This window comes from Chiloscyllium plagiosum, unplaced genomic scaffold (genome assembly GCF_037043375.1).
Source record: "Chiloscyllium plagiosum isolate Xiang-an unplaced genomic scaffold, Cpla_swu_hap1 HiC_scaffold_13, whole genome shotgun sequence".
NCBI lineage: Eukaryota > Metazoa > Chordata > Chondrichthyes > Orectolobiformes > Hemiscylliidae > Chiloscyllium > Chiloscyllium plagiosum.
Genome location: NW_028270151.1, coordinates 19,528,712 through 19,555,546, shown reverse-complemented (window position 1 = coordinate 19,555,546; position 26,835 = coordinate 19,528,712). Strand labels below are relative to the sequence as shown.

Here is a 26,835-nt window from a genome sequence, read left to right as displayed (position 1 = left end):
TATCCTCAGAGAAAAATGTTATTCTTTTACCACTTCCAAGATCCTTCAATCGACAAATGTTTTCAGTTTACAAGTGTTTAGACAAATGAAATAAATCCAAACACCTTTTTGAAATTATGAATAAATCTGCTTCCACCACATCTTCAGGCAATGTTTTCCAGATGACAAAAAACCACTCTGCAAAAATGTATTTGTCCCTGCTGCTGGTTGTTTTGCCACCTTAGATCTATATCCTCTGGTCACTGACCCTTGGCATCGTAAGCAGATTTTTTTTCATTTAATTCAATGGAAACCCCTCATGACTTTGAACACCTTAATGAATTTCCTTGTTTATCTCCTTTTTGAAATGCAAACTCCACCAACTTCACATAACCAGAATCCCTCATTCTTGGTCCCATTCTAATGCAGGGCTTCCCAAAGTGGGAGTCAGAACCCTAAATGTATGGTAAATATTAGGGTGAAAATTGGAGCCAGGAATGCTGAGTGTACACATCCAATTTCTAGATAAAAATCCAGGTCCTGGTCACAACAATGATGATAATAAGTCCATCATTTATTTTTGTAAAAACTTATCTGGTTCACTAATGTCATATGGTTACCTTCAATTCATAAGGTTACCTCCTTGTGGAATCTGATTATATATCTCTTAGAACTCCATGTTGGCAAAATCCATAGAGATTATCCTAGCTGCCATGTTATTAACTTTCATAAGTATTTCAACTCATAAACAGCAATAGCTGCCATGTAGTTCTGTTCTGTGCACCCCTTCCCCATACCACGCTCTCACAGGGAAGGTAAAACAATTTTTAAGTCTGAAAATGGTTCCACAGTATAAAAGTGTTTGTGAAGCACTGTTTGAGTGAATCACTTTTGCAATCTCTACGATCTCTTTCATCCTAAACATGATGCTCAGAAATGAACATTATTTTCAGTTTGTAGTCAAACCAGTACTTTATAAAGGACAAGCATATGTCCTTAAGTTTGTAAATTCATAAAGTGGAAGTCCCATTCACCTTTGTAGCAGCCTTCTCAACCTGTTTGTTAACTTCAAAGATTTGTATACATATGTGCCCATCTCTCTGTTCCTGAAACATCATTAGAATTATATTGTTTAACTTATACTGATTTGATTTGATTTATTTATTGTCACGTGAACCTAAGAACAGTGAAAAGCGTTGTTGACAAGCAGTACAGGCAGATTATAGCAAACAAGGACAGACAGATCATAAGGTGAAAAAAAAGCTCAGACAGAGGCATACACGTTATGTCTCACAGGGCATGCACATGACAAAATCAACATTAGAAAAATCAGCATTATTTCAGAGTCCATTCATCAGTCTAATAACAGCCAGGAAGAAGCTGTTCCTGAGCCAGCTTGTGCATGTGTTCAGGTTTCTGTATTTTTTGCCTGACAGAAGAGGTTGTAGGAGAACATTACCGGAGTGTGATGGGTCTTTGATGGTGTTGGCAACCTTTCCACAGCATCAAGAGGTGGAAATGGAGTCCATAGATGGAAGGTTAGCTTCTGTGATGGCCTGGGCTGTGCACACCACCTTCAGTAGTTTATTACAGTCCTAAGCAAAGCAGTTGTCATTCAAGGGTGTTATGCACCCCGACAATATGCTTTCAATGGTACATGGTAAAGGTAATGGACAAGCCAAATTTCCTGAACCGCCTGAGTAAGAAGAGCAGTTGTTGTGCCTTCTTGACAGTTGCGTCTATGTGGAAAGTTCTGGACGATTTGTTGGTTATCGTCAGTCTAAGGAAGTTGACGCCCTCCTGTCCTCACAATCTTCTTCTTCCTATCTTAATTGCCTGCGTTGAATTTGCATGTTTTCTCACTTGGACTGTAAATGTATAATTTTGCACAGAGTTGGGGAGCTGTGGATATTGTAGTTATATTGAAAAAGCATCGTTAGAGGCATGGGTAGTAGTAGGGCACAGTCCTTCAGCTTTACAGTTGGGCTATTGTTGAGGTTATAGATGCTCTGTGTTCTGTGCATTTAGTTGTATCCTGATGTCACGTGAAGTGGATTCAAATTGCCCGAAGACTGAATTGTGATGGTAGTGACATGTAGTCAAGAAGGTTTATCTGCTCAGTACATCCTACTGAGGATGGCTGCATACACTTCAATATTTCGTTTTGCATTCATGTGTTGCGCTGCCTGATCATTGACGGCTGTTCAAGAATTCTTCTTTCTACATTAGCTTCTCAATTGTCTAACAACATTTAGAACCCATTGTGCAGCGTTGCAGAGCTTTGACCTGATCCATTTGTTATGGGCTCACTTAGCTCTTTCCACAACAAGCTTCTTATGTAGCTATTGTTGGTAGCTCAGTTTCAGTATGTCCAGCATTCCACACTTAAGCTATTCAACCTGAGTTGAACATCACATATCATGGCTGATCGAGGTAAGGGATATATAGGGGCATGAGTTACAGATTGTGGTGAATATAATTCTGCTGCTGATAAACCAATGACCTGCATGGGTGGTAGCAAACATATTCATGATCTAAATGTGGTCATCTCTGGCAGGGTGAGCACTTACTGCCCATCCTTAACTGCCCTCAAGGACAAAAGAGTGAGCCTCCTTCTTGAATGTAACTGAGTGACTTGTTAAGTCATTTCACAGGGCACATATGAATTAACTGCTTTTCTGTGCCTCTGGAATGATAAACAGGTCAGATTATGTGGTGCTAGCAGAATTCCTTTCCTGTGGAACATAAGTGAAGCAGATGGGCTTTTATGACAATTTTGGTCACTATTATTGATTCTCACTTTGAATTCCAGTTGTATTTAATTAATGAAATTTAAAATCCTCAGCCATAATTTATTGCCTATTCAGTCGCGTGTCATTGCTGCACATGTTGCACATAATCTATTTCTAATGAAAGCTGGCATTAACACAAGAATTCTGAACTTGCAATTAAATGAATACAATCAGTGTAACTTTGGCTCATAGGAAATTTGACACTAGGGAGTGTTTATTCTCTTTTTCGTTATATAACTTACGGGATTTCTGGGTCAATTAGATTTTTTGAAATATTTGCATATGTTATGTGTGCCTTTGTTTTAAAACTAAGCTATTGTTTACTCAAATTGATAGCTATTTGGAGAAAGCCCATCAAATTAAGTGGGGCGGCATGGTGGCTCAGTGGTTAGCACAGCTGTTTCACAGCACCAGGGGACGCAGGTTTGATTCCAGCCTCGGGTAACTGTCTGTGTGGAGTTTGCACATTCTCCCCATGTCTGTGTGGGTTTCCTCCGGGTGTTCCTGTTTCCTCCCAAAATCCAAAGATGTGCATGCGAAATTGGCCATGCTTAATTGCCTAGCGTTAGGTGCATTAGTCAGGGGTAAATATAGGGCAGTGGAATGGGCCTGGGTTGGTTACTCTTTGGAGGGTCAGTGTGGACTTGTTGGGCCGAAGGGCCTGTTTTCATAATGTAGGGAATCTAACCTAATCATCTAAGTGCCAATCAGTCAGGTGAGGTGGCAGCGGTGCCCCCAACCCCACGTCTAAATCATTCGATGAGGAATTGAGTGCCTGACAACAAGGGTTCCTGACCACTACATACCCACTCCTCCCCCTCTTGGCAACCTCTAAGCTACCACAAAAAAGACTGATTTTCTGCATGGCAAGACCTCCTACTAACTTACTTAAGGATCCCATTGAGTGGCAAGTCCATAAAATAAGAGTGTAGAATAGTTAGAGGATCTGGGATTATTCTCCATTAAATAAAGAGTGTTAAGAGACTCTAAGGGATAGAGTAGTTAAGGAGAAACTGTTTTTAACGGACAAATGATCAGTAACCAAAGGATACAGAGCTAGCATAAGTGACAAAAAAAGCAGGGGAGTGATGAGAGAAAAGTATTCTTACTCAGTGACTTGTTATTGACTGGACGCAGCGCCCAAAAGATCGAAAGTAATTTGCAAAAAGAATGAGGTAAATTGTAGATGAGTAAGATAAATTCATGGGAAAAGAATGGGGGACTGGGATAAGTTGGATAGCTTTCTCAAAGAACTGGAACTGACAGATTGGATCAAATGGCTTCCATCTGAGCTATGTGATTCCTGCTCTTTGGCTCTATATGACATGATTTTAACAGATGCAAATGGGCATAAGTATTTGAAAATGAATGTTGATGTATTATACTTTTCATTTGCTCACTGCATTCCAACTAAGCGGTGAATTAGTTTACAAAATCATTTATCCCAATTGATTGAAGTAGCTTTCAGTTGTTAGGATGTAATTACCCATTGGCAGACTATTAATGAGAGATTACATTTCAGAAACATATTCTTGAAACAGTGGTTTAAAAGGGGGAAAATTATCATCCATCTCTAAGATGTGAAGATGCAGATTTGGCTATCAAGTTATCCACTTTAAAGAAGAAAGAAGTGATTCTAAGTGTGCCTCTCACAACCTCAGGAAGTTCAGAAGTGCTTTATAACCAGTGAAGTGCATTATAAGTACAGTCACTGCTGGAATATAGGAAACACAGCAAACAATTTTCCTCTGCATGGTCCCCATAGCGACAAGGCAATAAATGACCCACTTATCTGTTTTGTATGTTGATTCAGGAATAAATACTGGCCAGCACAAAATGAGAACTATAATGTACTACCTGAAAAAACAGTGTTTGAGCTTTTACATTCACCTGAAGCAGATTGATAGGGCATTCATTTATTGTCCTATCGAAAGACAGTAACACTGACATTATGACACTTCCAGGGTATTGCACACAAACATCAATCTGGGTTATGCACTCAAGTCTCTGCAATATCATTTGAACCTATAACTTCATAACTCAGAATGCCAGCCACTGAGCTATAGCTGACACCTTGTGGGGTGGAAGATACCAGGGATAAGTATTGAGTTAGTTCAATTCGAGTTGATTATATCAACTCCAATGGGGAGGCATACGATGTAGTGGTAACATTAACTGGACTGATAACCATTAAATTCTGGTATGGACATGCATTCAAATCCCACCATGGCAGAAGGTGAAATTTGAGGTCTTTTTTTTCCAAGAGGGCCTGGAATAAATAACTAGTGTAATGATGATTATTAGGGGGTCATTATTATTTCTGTTGTAAAAATCCACCTGGTTCAATGATGCTCGCTATGGAAGGAAATTTGCTGTCCTTGCTTGGTCCAGCATACATGTAACTCTATAACATATATCGGCAGCACAGTGGCTCAGTGGTCAGCACTGCTGCCTCAAAGTGTCAGGGACCCGGGTTTGATTCTACCCTTGCGTGACTGTGTGGAGTTTGCACATTCTCCTGTATCTGCGTGGGTTTCCTCTGGGTGCTCTAGTTTCCTCCTATAGTCCAAAGATGTGCAGGTTAGGAGGTTTGGCCATGCTAAATTGCCCATAGGGATGTCCAGGCAAGGTGAATTAACCAAAGCCATATAGGGAGGTTGTCACACCTAAGGTACAAGAAAAAGGCAGATGAGTTACTGTCAGGCGACAGAAAGGGAACCGGCAGACAGGACAGGGATTCCCTTATGGTCATTCCCCTCAATAACAAGTTTTGGATACTGTTGGGGGGACAATTTACCAGGAGTAAGCTATGGGGTACAGGTCTCTGGCACAGAGTCTGTCCCTATTGCTCAGAAAGGAAGGGGGGAGAGGAGCAGAGCATAGTAATTGGGGACTCCATAGTTAGGGGGACAAATAGGAGGTTCTGTGGGAACGCAAGAGAGACTCACGGTTGATGTGCTGCCTCCCAGGTGCAAAGGTTCGTGATACCTCGAATTGTGTTTTTGGGATCCTTGAGGGGAGGGGGACCAGCCCCAAGTCGTGATCCACATAGGTACTAACGACATAGGTAGGAAAAGGGATAGGGATTTAAGGCAGAAATTCAGGGAGCTAGCATGGAAGCTTAGAGCTAGAGCAAACAGAGTTGTTATCTTTGATTTGTTACCTGTGCCACATGCTAGCGAGATGAGGAATAGGGAGAGAGAGGAGTTGAACACGTGGCTACAGGGATGGTGTGGGAGGGAGGGTTTCAGATACCTGGTTAATTGAGGCTCATTCTGGGGTAGGTGGGACCTCTACAAACAGGATAGCCTACACCTGAACCAGAGGGGTACCAATATCATAGGGGGGAGCATTTGCTAATGCTGTTGGGAGGGTTTTAACTAATTCAACAGGGCGTTGGGAACCTAAATGGTAGATCCAGTGTACAGGAGGTTGAGAGTAGTGAGGTCAGAAATAAGGTTTCAAGGTCGCAAGAGTGCACCGGCAAGCAGGAAGGTGGTTTGAAGTGTGTCTACTTCAACACCAGGAGCATCCGAAATAAGGTCAGTGAAATTGCAGCATGGGTTGGTACCTGGGACATCGATGTTGTGGCCATTTTGGAGACATGGATAGAGCAGGGACAGGAATGGTTGTTGCAAGTTCCAGGATTTAGATGTGTCAATAAGAACAGAGAAGATGGTAAAAGAGGGGAGGTGTGGCATTGTTCGTCAAGGACGGTATTACGGTAGCAGAAAGAACGTTTGAGGACTTGTCTATTGAGGTAGTAATGGGCTGGGGTTAGAATCAGGAAAGGAGATGTCACCCTGTTGGGAGTTTTCTATAGTCCTGCAAATAGTTCCAACAATGTAGAGGAAAGGATAACAAAGATGATTCTGGACAGTAACGAGAGTAACAGGGGAATTGTTATGGGGGTGTTTAACTTTCCAAATATTGACTGAAAATGCAATAGTTTGAGTACTTTAGATGGGTCACTTTTTGTCCAACATGTGCAAGAGGGTTTGCTGATGCAGTATGTAGACAAGCCAACAAGCAGCAGGGCCACATTGGATTTGGTAATAGGTATTGAACCGGCCAGAGGTTAGATTTGGAGGTAGGTTGATCACTGTGTTGGTAGTGATCACAATTCGATCATGTTTACTTCAGCAATGGAAAGGGATAGGTATATATCACAGGGTAAGACTTATAGCTGGGGGAAAGGCAATTATGATGTCATTAGGCAAGATTTAGGATGCATAGGATGGGGAAGGAAACTGCAGGAGATGGGCACAATTGAAGTGTAGCGCTTATTCAAGGGACAGCTACTGTGTGTCCTTGATAAGTATGTTCCGGTCAGACAGGGAGGAAGTGGTCGAGCGAGGGAGCCATGGTTTAGTAAATAAGTTGAATCTCTTATCAAGGGGAAGAAGAAGGCTTATTTTAAATTGAGACATGAAGGCTCATTTAGGGTGTTTGAAAGTTACAAGTTAGCCAGGAAAAACCTAAAGAGAGAGCTAAGTAGAGCCAGCAGGGGGCATGAGACGTCATTGGCAGATAGGATCAAGGAAAACCCTAAAGCTTTCTATAGGTATATCAGCAATAAAAGAATGACCAGAGTAAGATTAAGGCCAATCAAGGACAGTAGTGGAAAGTTGTGCTTGAAGTCCAAGGAGATAGGAGAAGCACTAAAGGAATATTTTTTGCCAGTATTCACACTGGAAAAAGATAATGTTATCGAGGAGAATATTGAGGTACAAGCTACTACACTGGACGGGATTGAGTCGGGAGCGTGTTGCTGGAAAAACACAGCAGGTCAGGCAGCATCCAAGGAGCAAGAGAATCGATGTTTCGGGCCAGGAATGAGGCTGGGAGCCTCAGGGTGGAGAGATAAATGGGAGGGGAGTGGAGCTGGGAAAAAGGTCGCTACGAGTGCAATAGGTGGATGGAGGTGGGGGTAAAGGTAATAGGTCGTAGAGGAGGGTGGACCAGTTTCCTCATTTCTCCTTTCCCCTCCTTACCCCAGTTCCAACCTTACAGCTCAGCACCATGCTCATGACTTGTCCCACCTGTCAATCATCCTTCCCACCTATTTGCTCCACCCTCCTTTCCAACCTATCACCTTTAACCACACCTCCATCCACCTAATGCAGCTACCTTCTCCCCAGCCCCACCCCATTTATCTCTCCACCCCCGAGACTCCCAGCCTCATTCCTGATGAAGGGCTCTGGCCCGAAATGTTGATTCTCTTGCTCCTTGGATGCTGCTTGACCTGCTGTACTTTTCCAGAAACACACTCTCGACGCTGATCTCCAGCATCTGCAGTCCTCACTTTCTGCTAGATGAGATTGAGGTTCACAAGGAGGAGGTGTTAGCAATTTTAATTGCTTTCTGGACAGCCCAGCTAGCAACATCCACAACCCATGAATGAACAAAAAGTAACATAGATGGAAATTCCTTCCCTCATTCTTCTGAGAGCTATTTAACAAAAAAGGAAATCTAAAGGGGAAAGGGATAGCATTTTCGTTGATTACTTTCATTGATCGAGATTCATTTATGCAAATGTTCCTGCAAGAGGCTAAGGAGCTGAGCAGAGTACATTGTAGTTGGCACACGTAATGTGCTTGTAAGGTCATATTTACATTTTCCATCCATGCTTCATGTTCTTTTCATGTGCAATTAAGCAGCACTGTGCAAGGTGCTTCTGTAATTCAAAGTTCTTTGATATCTAGATGTCTAGCTTTTGGTTCATGAAGCAGATATTCTCTGGTGTGCACTTGGCAAAGCAATTTGACAAAGATAATGGCATGCATTTAACTTCATTAGTCGTGAGCAAGCAATGTTTTGAATCAGATTGGATTTAGAATGGATTTTATGAGTCTCATTTATTTTATCTGTGTTCTTCTCAATAGCTTGCTATTAATGAACATTCAAGCAGATAAGATTGCAATCACATTCCTTCAATTTATTGACCCAAGGGTATGGTGCTTTATCTTGGTGTTTTCAAAATTAGTGGGTGGAAAATAATTCCAATAAAAGAAACTAGCTATTGATCAAACATGCATAAAGACCATTAATCCTCCCATTGTGACGACACAAGAAAAAGATCAGCTATTTGGCGTGACTTAATGTGCCAGCTCCTTCCTGCCCTCTTTCAGCACATTCCAGCAGCATACCCTTCAAATCCTTGTATTTCTCCTTCAATGTCTCTTGTATTTATCTACTATTCCCTAAAATACATCTGTACCGTTTGCCTCAATTATTCTCCATAGGTGCATTTTCCATGCTGTAACTACTCTCTGAGTGAAGAAGCTTTAGCTAAGTTCCTTATTGGATTCATTACAGACTATCTAACAACGATGCCCTTAGCAAAAAAAAAATCCTTGGAGTGGAAACTTTTTTCTCTAAATATATCCATTGATGCCTACATAATTTTAAGATCCACAGAATCCTTATAATTGGAAACAGGCCCCAACAAGTCCACACCGACCCTCCAAAGAGTAACCCACCCAGACCCATTCCCCTACCCTACTATTGTAAATTTACCCCTGACTAATGCACCTAACCTACACATCTCTGAGCACTATGGGCAATTTAGTATGGCCAATTCACCTGTCCTGCACATCTTCGGACTGTGGGAGAAAACCAGAACACCTAGTGGATACCCACCCAGACATAGGGAGAATGTGCAAACTCCACACAGACAGTCGCCCAAGGCTGGAATCGAACCCAGGTCCCTTCTTTGATATTATTCTTTGAAATATCTTTTTTGTATCTTTGCTTGGGCTTATATATCCATTTTATACCACAAAGCACTGAATGCAAACGTCTGAAAAAGGACAGAAGATAGAAGTGGAAGTAAAATTTAATTTATTTATTGGCATGTGTATCTAAAATATAGTGAAAAGTGATTTACAGCGTCGCTCCACTCTGGCGCCATCTTAAAACAGAAAAACAAACAAAAATATAGAATATAAAGGCAGAAAAATGAAGAAATAAAGGAAGTGTCCAACTTTACAGTCTTTCCCGCTAACTACTCCGTCATGGGCCATAGATCTGGTGGCCAGGCATGAGTCCCATTCACTGCACTGCCATGGGTCCACTTCGGGCCCACCTCGCTGTTGCAGCCACCGCCAATGCCACTGGGTCTTTTACTGGGTCAAAATATGCCTCTACTGCCACTGTGCTGGATGCAGGTGCCACTAGGAACCCAAACATGCCTCCGCAGCAGCAGCCATTACTCAGCATTAGAACTGTCTTGATGATGCAGAGGCCACTGCCAAGAGTCCACATTGGCTGAGCCTACTCGAGTCCATGCTGCTGGGCCTATCCGAGTACGTGCTGCTGGGCCTACTCGAGTCAGTGCTGCTGGATCTATTCCAGTCCAGGCTGCTGGGCCTACTCGAGTCAGTGCTGCTGGATCTATTCCAGTCCAGGCTGCTGGGCCTACTCGAGTCCGTGCTGCTGGACCTACTCCAGTCCATGCTGCTGGGCCTACTTGAGTCAGTGCTGCTGGGCCCACTCACTGCTGCCGATGCTGTTGCCATGACCAAGCTCTTCACAAAGAGGTAAGCAAAACAAAATAGAAGAGAAAAGAAAAATGGGGAAGTGCAAAGCTAGATGTGTCTGATTGATCACAAAAAAAATCCTTCCTCCCACAACATATTTTCCAATTATCAGACGCTTGCAGCTGTAATTTTGAGAAACAAGATTCTGGGGTCCAGTTGCATTCCAGAATTGAAGCATGAAAATGAAGACTGATACTCTAGTGTTGTACTGAAGGTGTGCTGCTCTTTCTGTTGTATTTTGTTTCAGATAAGGCAATAAACATAACTGTTATCTGGTTTGTCTATCTTTAAGAACAACAGGGGAGATACCCATCCCCAACAGTTTCACAGACAAACATATCTCTAAATAAACATCTTTAAGCCTTTCACTGCTCATTATTAAATGGCTTTTTATGAATTTTATTTGTGTCCAAAATTAGTTGCTGTGTTCCCTGTAAGACACAAATACCTCACTGGCTGTAAAACACTCTGCGATGTCCAACAGTCATAAATAATGCAAATAGGAAGCTTGCTCCAGTTGTTGGAGGCCTGTCATCTCAGACCCAGGACATCTCTGCAGGAGGTCCTCAGGGCAGTGTCCCAAGAACTGTAACTTCAGCTGATTTATCAATTACCATCTCTCCATCATAAATCAGGGGTTGGGATGTTTATTAATGACTGTGCAATGATCAATACCATTCATGATTCCTCAGCAACTGAAATCACCTGTATCCATAAGTAGGAAGACCTGAACAACATCCAGGCTTGGGCTCATAAGTGGCAAGTAATATTTATGTTGAAGTTGCCTCAAGATCCAAAGAAGAGTCAGATCAGACTGAATATATTAACTTTGGTTCTCTCCCCATAGATTCTGCCGTTTATTTTACGACCATCTGCCAGAGGTATGACTAACTAGTGAACAAAGGAAAAAATCAAAGAAAATTAATCCTACAGGAACTGGCCCGTTGGCCCTCCAAGCCTGCACTGATCCAGATCCTCAATCTAAACCTGCCGCCTATTTTCTAAGGACCTGCATCCCTCTGCTCTCAGCCCATCCATGTATCTGCCTAGATACATAGAGTCACATTTGCAGAGGAATGTACAGCAAGGAAACAGATCCTTCGGTCCAACCCGTCCATGCCGACCAGATATCCCAACCCAATCGAGTACCACCTGCCAGCACCTGGCCCATATCCTTCCAAACCCTTCCTATTCATATACCCATCCAAATGCCTCTTAAATGTTGCAATTGTACCAGCCTCCACCACTTCCTCTGGCAGCTCATTCCATACACAACTCCCCCACCCCAGAGAAGAGACATTGTCTATTTATCCTATCCATGCTCCTCATGATTTTATAAACCTCTTAATAAACATCTTAAATGACGCTATCGTGCTTGCCACTATCACCTTTGCTGGCAACGCATTCCAGGCACCTACCACCCTCTGCGACTAAAGAAGTTTACATGCATATCTCCCCTAAACTTTTCTCCTCTCACTCATGACTCCTAGTAATTGAGTTCCCCATTCTGGGAAAAAGCTTCTTGCTATCCATTCTATCTATACCCCTCATGATTTTGTAGACCTCAATCAGATCCCCCTTCAACCTTTGTCTTCCTAATGAAAGTAATCCTAATTTACTCAACCTTTCTTCATAGCTAGCACCCTCCATACCAGGCAAAATCCTAGTGAACCTCCTCTACACCCATTCCAAAGCACCAACGTCCTTTTGATAATGTGGCGAACAGAAATGTATGCAGTACTCCAAATGTTGCTGAGCTAAAGTCTGACACAACTGTAACATGAAAATTGTACTCAACTCTTGTACTCAATATCCCGTCCAATGAAAGCAAGCCGTTAGCCTTCTTGACCACTCTCTTGACCTGTGTTGCCGCCTTCAGTGAACAATGGACCTGAACATCCAGATCTCTCTGTACATCAATTTTGATGTCAAGGGTAGTCATCCTTACCTCTGGTGTTCTTTTTCCCATGTTTGAACTAAGGCCGTAATGAAATGGAGGTGCCGAATGATCCTGGTGGAATGCAAACTGTGTATCAGCAAGCAGATTATAGCACTGTTGGCAACCTGTTCCATCACTTTGGTGATGAGGAAGTGTGGATAAATAGGGGGGTATTTGGCTAGGTTGGATTTGTCCTAACTTTTGTGCACAGGGCACCCCACAAATGACGACATTTTTGTGTAAATAGCAGTGTTGTAGTGGCACTGGAGCAGCTTGTCTAGGTGAGCAACTAGCTTTGGAATCAAGGTCTTCTCTACGATTTTCAGAATGTTGCAGTATCCAACCTTCCGCTGATTCTTGATGCCATATTGGTCAATTGAACTGAATTGGTTGAAGATTGGCTTCCGAGATGCTGGGGATCACAAGAGGAGGCAGAGATGCGTCATCGATTAGGTGGGTGCTTCAGCCTCAGTCTTTGCAAGAATCTAGAATCCCTACAGTGCACAAAGAGCTATCCAGCTCAACGAGTCTGCACTGACCCTCCAAAGAGCATCCCACCCAAACCCACCACCCTACCTTACACCTGTAATCCCAAATTTCCAATTACTAATTTACCTAACCTGTTCATCGCTGGACAGGATGGGGTAATGTAGCATGGCCAATACACTTAACCTAAACAGCTTTAGACTGTGGCAGCAACTGACAGAAACCCAGACAGGCAGTCACCCAAGGATGCAATTGAATCAGGATCCCTGGTATTGAGAGGCCACACTAAGCCACTATATCACTCTAATGTACAAACTAACCTTTTGCTAAATGGTACTCTCTCTGATCTGTTGGTTGTGAGATCAGTTATCTCTGTCTATCACATGCAGTTTCTGGTACTTGTTATTAAAGTAGTCCTGTTTTTAGCTTCACTTGTTAACACTTAATTCTCTGTATGCCTTGTGCTTCTTCTGGCATGCCTTCCTTTCAGCCAGCTTTGATCTCCTGGCTGGATGGGAATGATAGATTGAGGAATATGCCAGGTCATGAGGTTACACATTGTGTTTGAATACAATTCTGCTGCTACTGATGATTCACAGTGCCACGTGAGTGTGTTGCACGATCTGTCCAAATATATCCACTTAGCATGCTCCTGGCTGCGATCGGCCCAAAGCAGGGGCCTTGCAGGAGTCCTGGAGCTGTGTTTGCGATTCTGGTGATGAAGATGAATTGCATTTAAGTCATTTGTTTTTATTCTTTTGAACATCAAAATAGCACAGGCTTGTGGTGACAGAATACTTTTGACTGTATCTCCTTCCATATTTGTGACAATAAATCATTCACCCATAAATCATTTATTCATTCATGCTGTAGTGCCACAGCAGAGAGTTTTCTCACAGTGAAGATTAGACTTTGCCTCCACAAGATGATAGTATGGCTACTCCCACCAATCCTATCAGGGTTAGATCCATTTATATCAGGCAGATTGGTGAGGATGAGGCCAAGCTTGATTGTCCTTTGGTTAGGTTGCCCACCACTGCAAAGTCCCTCTTGCAGCTAAATCTTTCAGGACTCAACCAGCTCAAATCAATAGTGGTGCTAATGAGTCACACTCTGTGATAGTCATTGAAGTCCTCCATCTACAGTACATTCTTTGCCCTCATCACCCTCAGTGCTTCTCCAAAGCCACTGCGCTCGCCTGCTTGGGACAGCCCTTAGGAAGACATTGTGATGTTTGTCTTTTTAACTTGCTTCTTGTCTTTCTGACCTATGACTATACTGTGTACAGCTGTAATGTAACTCTTTTGCTTCAGTTCTCCATTCTGTAATTAAGGACTGAACCAAGGTACACTGTACCTAAAATGGTGCCATGTGTTGGTGACATTATTACATTGTAACTAATCTGTAACTGAAGAAGCTGTATCTAGACACCTTTACACTTAAGATGGTAGGGTAAGTAGCAATGTATAAACCTTTCACTGTACTCAGCTGTGTACATGTGACAATAAAGCTAATAAAATTTCAAATCAATGCAAGTGCAGTTCAACCTAGAAGGTACTGATTCACCAGCTGACAGCTGAAAGGAGGTTGGTGTGCCTGGTAGTTAGGAGGTTTCCTTGCCCATAGTTGACCTAATGCCGTGAGATTGAATGGGTTCAAAATCAACACCAATGACTCCCAGGCAGCCTTCCCCAACTGTGTACCATTGTGCCACCACCATTGTGGTGCATTTACAATGGCAGGTCAGCATGTGAAAATGGTTAATAAAATATATCAGATCAATGACTTTATTAAATAGGAACAGAGTACGAAAGCATGAAAATTTGTGCAGAACACTGGCAGAATTTCTACTGGAATGTCTCACTCAAGGCACCGTGCTTTTGGAAAGACAAAGGCCAATGGAGAGGATGCAGAAAGGAGAAGTTTCAGACAATCAGCAGGAGTATCTCTTTACTGATCATCTACTAGAAATGGCACTCAGGCACATTAAGCCAATGAAAATAATTAAAAAGCAGCTCTAAATTGTAACAGGTGTATTCCTTTAGATGCTGTTGCACTCTTCCAAGGATGGTTGACATTGCATTTTTAATTTGGGACAAAGGTTTTCACTCACTCAGCATGTTCAGTTTTGCAAACAGCAAACCAAGGAGTACAAAATTAGTCTGATTTAGTTCCCATCTTTATACTCCTATCTTTTCTTCAACTCATTAACTATGTCCATTTAAATCTAATTTCTCTTCTTTCAGTATTCAGTATCCATATGGTCCTCAAAAATACAGGATGTTATGGGCTCTGTGCACAATATATAAACACATTAAACCTGTCTCAATTAAAATGAAGAAAGCAATAAAATTAGAAAAGTGATAACAGCAACTTCATAGACTTTAGTTTGCAAAACGCCTTATTACACTTATAGTTAAATATTTATGACTCATTTGTATCAAGGAACAGTCAGCATTTGTTAATGACCTTTAGATAACTATCCTAATCACACATTGCTGAATCTGCTGAATGCTGAGGAATGCTCTAGTCCATAGGGCACATGAACTACACAGTTTATGATTAAAAAGATGTATCTGCATAATACAACTTGAGATCCTACTTAACAAAAGCACAGTCTTTGTAAATGGTAGTGGTTCACCCCACATTAATCACAATTTGCCACTGACCAGGTATGAATATTATCATTGGTAAAGTTTTGTCCACATCTCCACTGGGTAAATGAGGTGACCATGGCACAAAATCTAACCTTTACCAAAGTATTTTCCATTGAAGGATGATTAAATCCATCTATCATCTATTTTGTTCAAGTAATGTTGAACTAATTTTCCTGTTAGTATCTGCAAGGACCTCTCTTGTCTGACTACAGCAATTACCAATCAGGGAGAGACTCTAATGAGCTGATGAAAATATTAAAAGCTTTGCTGTGGAAAAGAAAAGTTTCCTTTCACTGTGGGGAAGGGAATCAAGAACGGGTGGAATCATCTTAAAAGTAGAGCAGGATAATGTAGTTATCTAATGAGGAAACACTTCTTCATACAAAGGGTAGTACATATTTGGAACTCTATGTTCCTGAAGCCTCAAGAGCTTTCAGAAATAAGCTAGGTGGGTTGATATGAGGCAAATATAAGAGAACAAGGGTAGCCGAATGGAGTAAAGAATCTATGAATAATGGTCTAATTAAATGGTGAACAAGTTCACAGGTCTCAATGACCTGCTCCTGTTTTTTCAAGATCCTGTGTCTCAATGATAAAAGACACCATCTGAACTGGTAACCTATCATTCTGACTTGCATTTTGAGCATTTTTGCTCATTATTTGTGGAAAAATTAATTATAATTTATGACCAGGATAATGACTGAGCATTGATTTAGACGGTAAATCACAAAGTTGACAAACAAACAGTCAGCAAAAAGATAACCTGGCCGAAGCATAATCGTTCTGAGCATAATTTTCTTGTAAATGCTTGGATCGTCCTCAACTAAGTTTGCTTTTTTTTTGAGGGGTGGGGGGAGGTGGGAGAGTATAAATTTCTTTGGAGCTCATCCGTCAGCAGTCAGTAGTCAATAGAAAAAGTGTATATACGCACATGAATGACAAAGTTTGCTTTGAAAACTTAACATTGGAGCAAGTCCAACAAAACTTGCCATATAAAAGGGTTGCATTTGGGCATTCCACATGAGGATAGTAACACATGGCTGAAGTTAGCCAAAAGTCAGCATACAATTTTGGCAAGTCTTACAGTGAGTTTCTCTCTGTGAGCACTAGTGAGGTTTCACACACTATTTTCCCATACTCACCTCATTGGCTATGCACCCAATGATGCCTCTTTTTGTTTTCTCCCAGTCACAACAGACAGATGCATTGGCCACTGCTGAGACTTCCAGGATTTCTGGCACCAATGCCATCTGTTAAGTCCAATCATGTACCCGGTTGAGTGGTTACAGTCTGCAGCTGCCCTACATTGTACATTTGCACCAGATGTGTTGAACGGAGGGTGATTGGCTATGGCAACCTGGAGGTCCTGTCAAATGGAGGGAGTGTATGCCATCAGTACCCCCATGGAGCATGTCCTGAGATGCTGGTAACTGATAGCTGCCCACAGAAGTAAGCACTATCCTGGAGCCACCAGGTTTTGATTTTGACTTTCAAGTCAGGAATTACTGCTGTCTAGTTTCCCTTTGGTGGGTGGAAAAATGGGAAACTTCATATTAACAAAGTGAGCTGATATCATGATGTGATTGCTACTACATACAAATAAGCCTCTCACTGCTCACTCGTGAGAAACTAGTCTCACTGTTCAACGCTGTTGGAAAATGAGATTTTTTATTCTTGACAGTGGGACACTCCTCAAGACTGATCTCACAGGATTCTCCCAGCTTTCGCCAATGCCCATATCATTCACAGTCTGGGAAGATTTCATCCTAAGCATTTGAAGAAGTTGGTGTTCTGAAAGAATACAAAATCTAGAGGGTTCTAGGGGAACATTGATCTTGACGGGGGCCCACTTCATACACACATCCCTTTTCACTTGAGGAAGGAAGGAAATTACAGCTGGCTATCAAACAGATAATAGATTTGTTATTTGCACTATCATCCATCCAGCAAGTTAAACATTTTCACATTTTGGTACATAAGCACCAAGCACTTCCAAGTAAAGTGCATCACAGTTGAGTGTGCAATAAAATTCCCTCTACTTCACTAGTTCAACCTGCCTCAACTTTCACCTCAGAAAATGCAGGCTTTTGTTTCCTAAATTAAACCATTCACCTGGACAGAAGTCACAAATTTTGTACCAACTTATGAATAGATTTTTCCTGTGGGTCAGCTGGATGTGGACTGAGTTTGACCAATGTCATTTCATGCTAGGCTCTCACCTTATAGACGGGAGATTTTAAACATAGAATTCCTACAGTGTGGAAGGAAGCCATTTGGCCCATCAGGCCCACACTGACCCTCCGAACTGCATCCCACCCAGAACCACCCCACAATGTAACCCTGTATTTCTTACGGATAATCCGCTTAACATGCCCATCTTTGGATTGTGAGAGGAAACCAGAGCACCCGAAGAAAATCCACGCAGACACGGAGAGAATGTGCAAACTCCAGAAAGACAGTTGCCTGAGGGTGGAATTAAACGCAGGTCTGCAGCACTGTGAGGCAGTAGTGCTAACCACTGAGCCACCATGCCACCCAACTGGAAAAAGCTGGAAAAAACAAATCACAGCAAATTTTCCCTGGTTTACTCACACACAGAACTCTGTAATTTGTCGTGGGACCGAAAATCTTTTTTTTCTTTTAGATATAGGCCACCAACTAATTGAAAAAATGTACAAGCTGTCGAAGCCTCCCCAAGAGCTTTTGTGGGCAAGGGAGGACTCTGTACCGGAGTCTACTCAACCTTCCCTGGTTCTTTCCCTGAGATCATTCAATTGCCTGGAATAAAATTCTTACAAGCAGTTCATAAAGATTTTAGTACATTTATTTAAACATTCACAATTTAATATGGTATCACAGTTACTGAGTAGCAAGACACTAAGTCCTAATCTAAGTAGAGATTTGAAAACCCTAGCAGAGTAGTGGCACCGACACTTGCCAACCTAGTGCTCTCTCGGTCTACTCCAAAATGGCACTCTCAATCTTCAGTATTTATACAGATTTTACCCAATAAGCATGTCAATCAAACATCTGCTAATGAACATGATGTTCTCACCATATTCCTGCTATGCTTATGATAAACCTATGTTCGTCTTTTGCTGACTGTGATCATTTAATTACATTACTGATTTTGCGATCTAGAGTAGCAATAACAAAAGGCTGCCACTGTGACCGTTTGTACTGACTTGGGTGATGACGTTACTTGCTGGTATCCCCTAACGTTTAGTCACATACTCATCACCTCATGTCTTTATCTAAACCTGATTACTGACTGTCTTTCATGTCTTAAACCCATTCCTTATCATTTTTCACCTCACATGCTTGGTCAGTAAATTCTTTATCCAAACCTCTACTGTCCATTCTCCTACGTACTTTAAGTTTGAAATTATCTGTCAATATGTCTTCCTTTACACTGTGGTTTCTGTTCCCCCTTAATAACTAATTTTAAGTTTCAAGGTTGCCTAAACTTGTTTTTGCATAGAGCTGGACTTCCTGCTTTTCCCAGAAAGCTTGAAATCTTTATTTAAGCTATTTTACTTGATATTTTTACTTTTGTAAATTTAATGTTTTATTTCTAATGTTATTTGGTTTCTTTAATTCTATGCTTTCCCTTCATGTCCTTTCTCAAAGTTTGCAAGTAAATTACAGAGACATGCAAGGATTATAGTGCAGTTGTAATCCGGCACTTTAATTGTCTAAATTTAGATTCAGATAGGAGTAATTTAAAGGATATATATATTATATATATATATATATATATATAGAGAGAGAGAGAGAGAGAGAGAGAGAGAGAGAGAAGCGATCCTAAAGTGTGTTCAGGAGTATTTTGTAATATGGTATATATATATTGTCCAACAATAAAAGAGACTGGTTCTCAGGAATGCGGTGCAACAAGTGGATCAGGAGTCAGCAGGGAAACATTTATGGAACAGTGATTGTGATACCACAGAGTGGAATTTTGGCATGTATATATTTATAATGTGGGTATTCAGAGGTGATTCACCATACCACATGCCAAACAGCTCATTAAGAACCAACTAGCAAACTGTGGAAAGTGAATAAAAGCTCCAACACAGCTTTGCTGGGTTGCCAGAGCTGCCAACCAAAAGAGCCAAACTGCTTCATGGTCCTAAGGTCAGCCATTTGAGGCCTACTCCCCAGGGGACCTATTAGTGAGGAGGTAAGTATTTATTGTACTCATGGAGTGCAAGTTGGAGGGAGAGTTGGCAGTAAGGGCAAGGTGTGATTGAGAGACCACCCTCTTTTCTCCAATCTCTGTCTCCATTTGCCCCCAGGATTTGGGCAACTTGAGGCCTCTACTCACTAACCTAGAAAGGCTGGTCGTCCTGATTCCTAATTGAGAAACTAGCCACTTTTCCTGCATGCTAGGGTGGCAGCTGATGGGGAGGTGGGCAGCTGAGGCCCTTGAATGGCCGTGAATTGACTACTCAAGGACTTTAATTGTGGGCGGATGAGAAAAACATTTTAAGCTGGTGAGAAGGAGAAATTAGAGGGAGATTTGGCCCTGGCAAGATAGTAACAACCTTGTCAGTTCCTTCAGGGAGAGGAAAATTGCTCCCTTAAGTGTTAGGTTGTCTATCAAAAATGACAAGAATAATTAACCAGGGGCAATGAACCTCAATGGGATAAGAATGAATCAAATGCGAAATGGAATCAATTGTGACAGGCAAGACTATAACTGAACATTGGGCTACCTTTAAAGAGGAGATAGAATGTCATGGTATATGCTCCACAAAGAAAAACAGTAGCGAGAACAAACCCAGAATCCATGGATAAATAATAGAGATAGAGATTCACATGAAGAATAAAAGTGCCCTTGACAGATCTCAGATGAATATTACAACTGAAAACTAGACTAAATTGAGAAGGTTGAGGGAAATTGAAAAAAAAAGCAGAGTATGAAAACAGCCTGGCAACGAACAAAGTCTTCTACCATAAAAATAGCAGAAGAGTTGCCAAAAGGTTGTAAAAGGAGGAATGGGTCAATAATAAATTAAAAAAATGTATTTATTGATGAACTAGGGATCATTGCCCAGGTACTAAAAGAATACTTTGTTGATCTTTGCCAAGGAAGGAGACTTTTTACAGGTCATGGTGGAAAGGGAGCTAGTTCTGATACTTGAAGAGCTTACTCTTGTTGAAAAGGAGGTATTGGATAGGTTGTGTGTATTTCAAGTTGAACAGATACCAGAACAAGATGAGATGGCTCCAGGAATATTGAATGGAAGTGAGTATGGAAATTATGGATCCACTGGCCACAGTTTTCCAATCTTCCTCAAACTCAGCTGGTGCCAGAAGAGTGGAAAATTGCAATTATCACACCATTGTTCAAAAAAAGTGTAAAGAAAGAACCAGCAACTATAGTAAGTTCAACAGAGCTGAGCACAACATGAAAGATTAAAAGAGAAAATAATGTGAGTTGGACAATGAAAGCCAGCATTAATACGACATGGATCAGTTATGTTTAATTAACTTAGATTCATAGATATGTGCAACACAGAAACAAACCCTTTGGTCCAACTCATCCATGCTGACCAGACTTCCTAAATTTATCTTGTCCCATTTGCCAGCATTTGGTCCATATCCTTCTAAACCCTTCTTAATCATATACCCATCCAGGTGACTTTTAAATATTGTAGTTGTACTCGCCTCCACCACCTCCTCCGGCAGCTCTTTCAACACACGCACCACCCTCTGTGTGAAAATGTTGCCCTTCGGGTCTCTTTTAAACCTTTCCCCTTCAACCTTCAACCAAGGCCCTCTAGTTTTAGACTCCCCTATCTGAGGGAAAAGACCTTGTCTACTCACCATATTCATACCCCTCATGATTTCATAAACCTCTATAAAGTCACCCCTCAGCGTCTGATGCTCCAGGGTAAATAGCCCCAGCTTAATCAGCCTCTTCCTGCAGTTCAAACCTTCCAATCCTGGCAACATCCTTTAAATAGTTTCAGAACCATTTCAAGTTTCACAACGCCTTTCCTATAGCAGGGAGAGCAGAATTGAATGCAATATTCCATAAGTGGACTAACCAAGTCCTGTACAGCTGCAAAACAACCTCCCAACTCCTATACTCAATACACTGACCAATAATGGCATGGAGCTTAAGATGAAATAAGGAGATGATGAGAACAACACGGTAGATGGGCCAATTGTCTCCTTCCTTGCTTTAACAATTCTATGATTCTAATTTGAAATTATTGACCATATTAACGAAGGTAATGTGGCCTGTAAAATATCTTCAATGCTCAATCTTAATATTTGATTTTGAGAACCTCGACTGACCTTTCAAGATGACTTCCAATTCATCTCTCAGAATGTCAAAAGTACTATATCGGGAGCTGGTTTCAGGGATGACATGTTTCTTCAACCATCCTCCACAGGCATACTGATAAAAGTTTTTGCAAGGATCTGCAGTTTGGTCCATATTCGCCACAATACGGGCAGCTGAGGGGTCAAATAAAGATGTAAGTTTAAAAAAAGCAATGAATTTTCCACGAAGATCAGAAAATATATGAAGCATGTCAAGATAAGGATTCCTTTGGTGGCTAAGTCATCAGTGTACTAAATGATTTATCTTTTCTTTTGGCTGAGATTTTAAAACCAGTACCTGCTTCTGCTCTTTCACATGAACATAAAAGATCCCATGACATTATTCTGAATAAGAACAGAGCAGTTATAGCTGGTGGTCTGGCCAATCCCTCAATCATCACAAAAACATAGCAGAAGTAAGTTCTTTACACAGAGAGTGGTGGTTGTGTGGAATGCACTGCTGGTAGTGGTAGTACAGTCAGATACATTAGGGAGATTTAAGCGACTCTTGGATTGGCTCATGGAATATATTATAATGAAGGTTAATCTGATCTTAGAGTAGGATAAAAAGCTGGCACAACATCGAGGGCCAAAGGGTCTGTACTGTGCTGTACTGTTCTATGTTCTATGTTCACATTGCTGCTTGTGAGAGCTTGCTGCATACAAATTGCTTGCTGTGTATCCTATTTTACAACAGTGACTCCACTTCAAGGAGGACACTATTGGTTATATCAAATGGGTAGATAGTGGCTACAAAAGGCACTATTTAAATGCAAGGTTTGATTTTTGTATTAGAATAGGTGCTTAATTTTGCTGTGGGTTAGTAAAACAAAATCAAAACACAGGCTGACAGATATTTTGTGAGGCAAGGGTGATGGGACCAAGAAGGGAAATGGAGTTAAGGTTAAGATCACCAACAGTCAAATAGAATGGCGGAGTGGGCTCAGGATGTTAATTATAAGTATGGGCAGTAAGTGGCAAGCACTTATAAGTAAATAGGATCAGAAGATGATGTTTTTGTTTTTTGCATTAATTCCTATAAAATCATGAGAGGTATCAATAGAGTTAATGGAAGCTGTCTTTTCTCTGGAATGGGGTTATCAAGATTAGCAGGCACATTTTTATGGTGAAAGGAGAGAGATTTAAAAAAGATGTGTGGAACAAGTTGTTTACACAGAGGGTGGTTCATGTCTGGAATGAACTTCCTGAGGAAGTGATGGATGTGTGTACAATCATGTTCAAAGGACATTTGGATAGGTACATGAATAGGAAGGGTTTGGAGGCCTATGGGCCAGGCAGGTGGGACTAGTTTAGTTTGTGATTCTGTATGGCAGGGATTGGTTCTGTGCTGCATGACTCTGTGTCTCTATGTCATTGGCTTTGTCATCATTTCCTCTCTGCCTATAGGTTTAGCTCCTTGAGCCTGGCTAAGGAGCTAAACCTATATGCAGATTCAACTCAACTCGATTTAATTCAATGGTATCTTAGTTCCATTATCTTTGCCCATGAAAAATCTATCAGCATCAGTTTGATTGATTTTAAACTGACCCAAAGCCTCAACACTTCAATGTTATTTGATGAAGGCGGACTGTTGGATATAATAAACTGCAATTCCCTCAACTGTCTTCACATGTGGTACTTTTTTGTTAAAATAAAATTCAACAGTAAAGAACATGCCACTAAAATCTTAGAGAATGACCTGACTCCTTCCTATCCCATTAAGTTGGAGGATGGATAATTCAGAAGCCTGGGAATTTATAGAATAATTATCGAGAGGCAGTAGTAACATCAGTAGGCTAGCAATCGCCATTGGCCTAAGGACGTGGGTTTAAATCTCACCATGGCAGATGGTGAAATATAAATCTATTAAAACCTGGAAATAAAAAGCTTATAAGTGACTGTGTAACCATTGCTGATTGTTGTAAATCTCATTCTGACCGGGTCTGGTCTCCATATGACTCGAGACCCACAACAATGCGGTTGACTCTTAACTCACCCTCTGGGCAATTATGAATGAGCAATAAATAAGTAATGGCTAATGAGAACTATGAGAGACATGAGCCAATCCTTTATATTTACTAGAATAGACAATCAACAAAGAGAAATCACGTGACACAACATTTTTGGCACATGTTTAAATTTTGATTTGGGCTGACACTTTATACATTGCCAGATCAAATGTCACTCTCTGAACTCTCTGATCAGAGCCAGGATTATGGCTTGAAAATCAACCAGGAAACCATCTTGTTGCAAACAGAATTTTAAGAGATTTCAATTCCTTAACGATGAATTCTACAGAAGATCAATAACCAGCCGCTACTGCAAAGCAACTGTTTAAGTGAGAACCAAAACATGCAGATTTAACTAGTCAGTGAATCTTTTCATAGAATCCCTCCAGTGTGGAAGCATGCCAGTTAGCCCATTGAGTCCACACCAACTCTCTGAAGAGCATCCTACTCAGATCCACCCTCCTACCTGACAATGCTTTATTTCCCATGGCTAATCCACTTAGCCTGCATATCTCTGGACACTGTGGGCAATTTAACACAATCAATCCACATAACCTGCACATCTTTGGACTGTGGGAGGAAAGAGCATCCAGAGGAAACCCACACAGGCACCGGAGAATGTGTAAACTCCACAGACAGTGGTCAAGGGTGGAATCGAACCCCGGTCCCTGGCATTGTGAGGTAGCAGTGCTAACCATTGAGTATTGTGCTGCCCTATTATTGACTTCGCTTTTACTTGCCAAGTTGAAAGATTTAATATTGTGTAAAGTTATTTCTTTCTACATATTTTGCGGCTTTGGTATGTTTGAGTTCATTCTTGAGAAGCAACGTGGATTTGCACACTGTCCATTGTTAGCCGAGTGGGTTTTAGCAATGAAATTATCTGCTTACTTAATCAACTATCCATTTCTTACAAGATTGCAAGCAGTAATGTACACATACATGGGGTGGCACAGTGGTTAGCACTACAGCCTCATGGTGCTAGGGACCTGGGTTCAATCCCAGCCTTGGGTGACTGTCTGTGTGGAGTTTGCACATTCTCATTGTGTCTACATGGCTTTCCTCCCACAATTCAAGGATGTGCAGGTTAGGTGAATTGGCTATGTTAAATGGCCCATAGTGTCCTGATTATTAGTTAGGGGGAATGGATCTGCATGGGTTACATGTTGGTGTGGACTTGTTGGGCCAAAGGGCCTGTTTTCACACTGTAGTGATTCTATAAAAAGCATACTGAATTAGCAATCCAGAATGCTTTAATTAGAAAATCTCTTGCATTCAAATGTGGAGTTGGAAAAGAGAGACAGTTATCCTTCTGTACCTGGTCAAAACATTAGAATAAACAAAGTCACAGGAATATATACACATCCGCAGATATTTTACTAGAACCATGGCAACAGAACTAAAAAATGGACGAAATTCCCAAAGTGATTCTGCCACTGTCCATGGTTCACAGATATGAGAGACCGGATGGATCAACCTCAAACTAAATGACTGTGGACATATAATTAAATCAGCCAATTGACATTGGGTCTTCCAGAAATTTCAATTTTTTGGCATGGGCTTACAGGCTGACATTGGTCAGTAATGCTTTGTGCAAATGCAATAAAAAGGAAAGACCTGTAACAGGTAAGTGGTTGAGGGCAATAACATTTATTACAGGCTGAAACAAGCAGACTGTGTGGTAACGAGCAACAGCTAACAGATGTAGAGGTAGGATGATAGGGGTTTACACTGCCTAGAGGCAGGATAAAGTGTTTGAGGGATCTGTTGCTTAATTTGCCTTTGGGCTATGCATTCAGAGTTTGGAGGGTCTCTTCGAATGGCAAAGTGTAGGAGATAACTCCACAACCCTGTGGCAGCCATTCTGTGAAGGAGAATGAGACTTATTTTATGACTAAACTTGGGATTTATTGTGTTTGATATTGTGGGTGCAAAATTAGAGAGATAGGCTGACGGGGGGATATATTAATGACAGTTTGCTTTTTTTTTTAAATGAACTTACCTGCTGATACACACGATGGAGTGGTACATGTTTTATCTGGGGAGAAACAAAGGAAATAATCATGAGTGATCCCATAATCCAGTAGTATCATAATTAATTAGACTGTACAATCTTCTTTATTAGCATTCTAATTATTCACCACTATTTTCACTGAGCTGTTGTTACCAAGCCATGACCTCCTGTAAAACAAATTAAAACCTTACAGACTCCAATTTATAAAGAATGAATCCAACTCATTTTATGGCTATTGGTTTTGGCTTCACTCCTGCACCTAAGATACTAATATCACAAGATGCCTGGGAAATTGTCCTACCGTAAAAGTGCACACAAATTCAATTTGTGCTGGAGAACAAAAATCTCCCATCACTTGTTCCTGCTTCTGCTAACGTGAGCTTCTCTAGAAATCTGTAGCCTGCACCTGAAACACAGCCTGTGTACCTACAAACCTTATATTTGCTGATCTCCATTGGTTTCTCACTCACAACGTCCCAATTTAAAATTCTTATACTGCTTTTCAATCCATCCCCCATTTCTCTGTATCACCCTAAACTATACAACCTGCCAAGATCTGTGTGTCCATTTAATTTGAGTTTCTTGCACAATCCAATTTTTAAATTGCACAAGCCCGAAGCTCTGGAATTCTAGGCCAAAATCTCATCACCTCTACTTCCCTTTCCTCTTTCAGGATGTGTTTTGTTCTGTCAGGTAAGTTTGCTAATATGTCCTTCAGCATAGGTGATCTGATCAAGGTGTTGAAGATTATAAGAGGTCCTTTTAAAAAATTGATCATTCTTAGCATGTGGCCATTACTGTCTGGGCCAGCAATTATTGCCCTTGGAAGGTGATGATAAGCCATCTTCTTGAATTGTAGCTGTCTATGTGGTCTGTGGAGTATAGGGAGGGAATTACTACGTAGTTTGACTTTCAAGCTTTTGTCATCCTAATTCTTAAGCATTACTTTGAATTCATATTATGGAAATACTGTTATCTGCCATTCACCATTGGCACAGAGACAGGACTAGGGTTGACAACTCTGTACGGATGTAGTCCTAGAGTTTTCATGACATGAGGCCCCACCTTTCTCAACCTCATGTCCT

At 41.2% G+C, this 26,835-nt stretch overlaps 1 protein-coding gene across 2 annotated transcripts in view; it reads right to left on the bottom strand.

The window, feature by feature from the left end:
• LOC122556163 (neprilysin-like) overlaps positions 1-26,835 on the bottom strand; it is a 185,017-nt gene that overhangs the window by 140,159 nt on the left and 18,023 nt on the right. For both annotated transcript variants that reach the window (XM_043702673.2, XM_043702674.2), the window contains exons 3-4: positions 25,739-25,774; positions 21,701-21,862 (exon numbers count right to left, since the gene is read on the bottom strand). In XM_043702673.2, the coding sequence (XP_043558608.2) occupies positions 21,701-21,862; positions 25,739-25,774 (198 nt within the window). The remainder of the gene's footprint in view (positions 1-21,700; positions 21,863-25,738; positions 25,775-26,835) is intronic.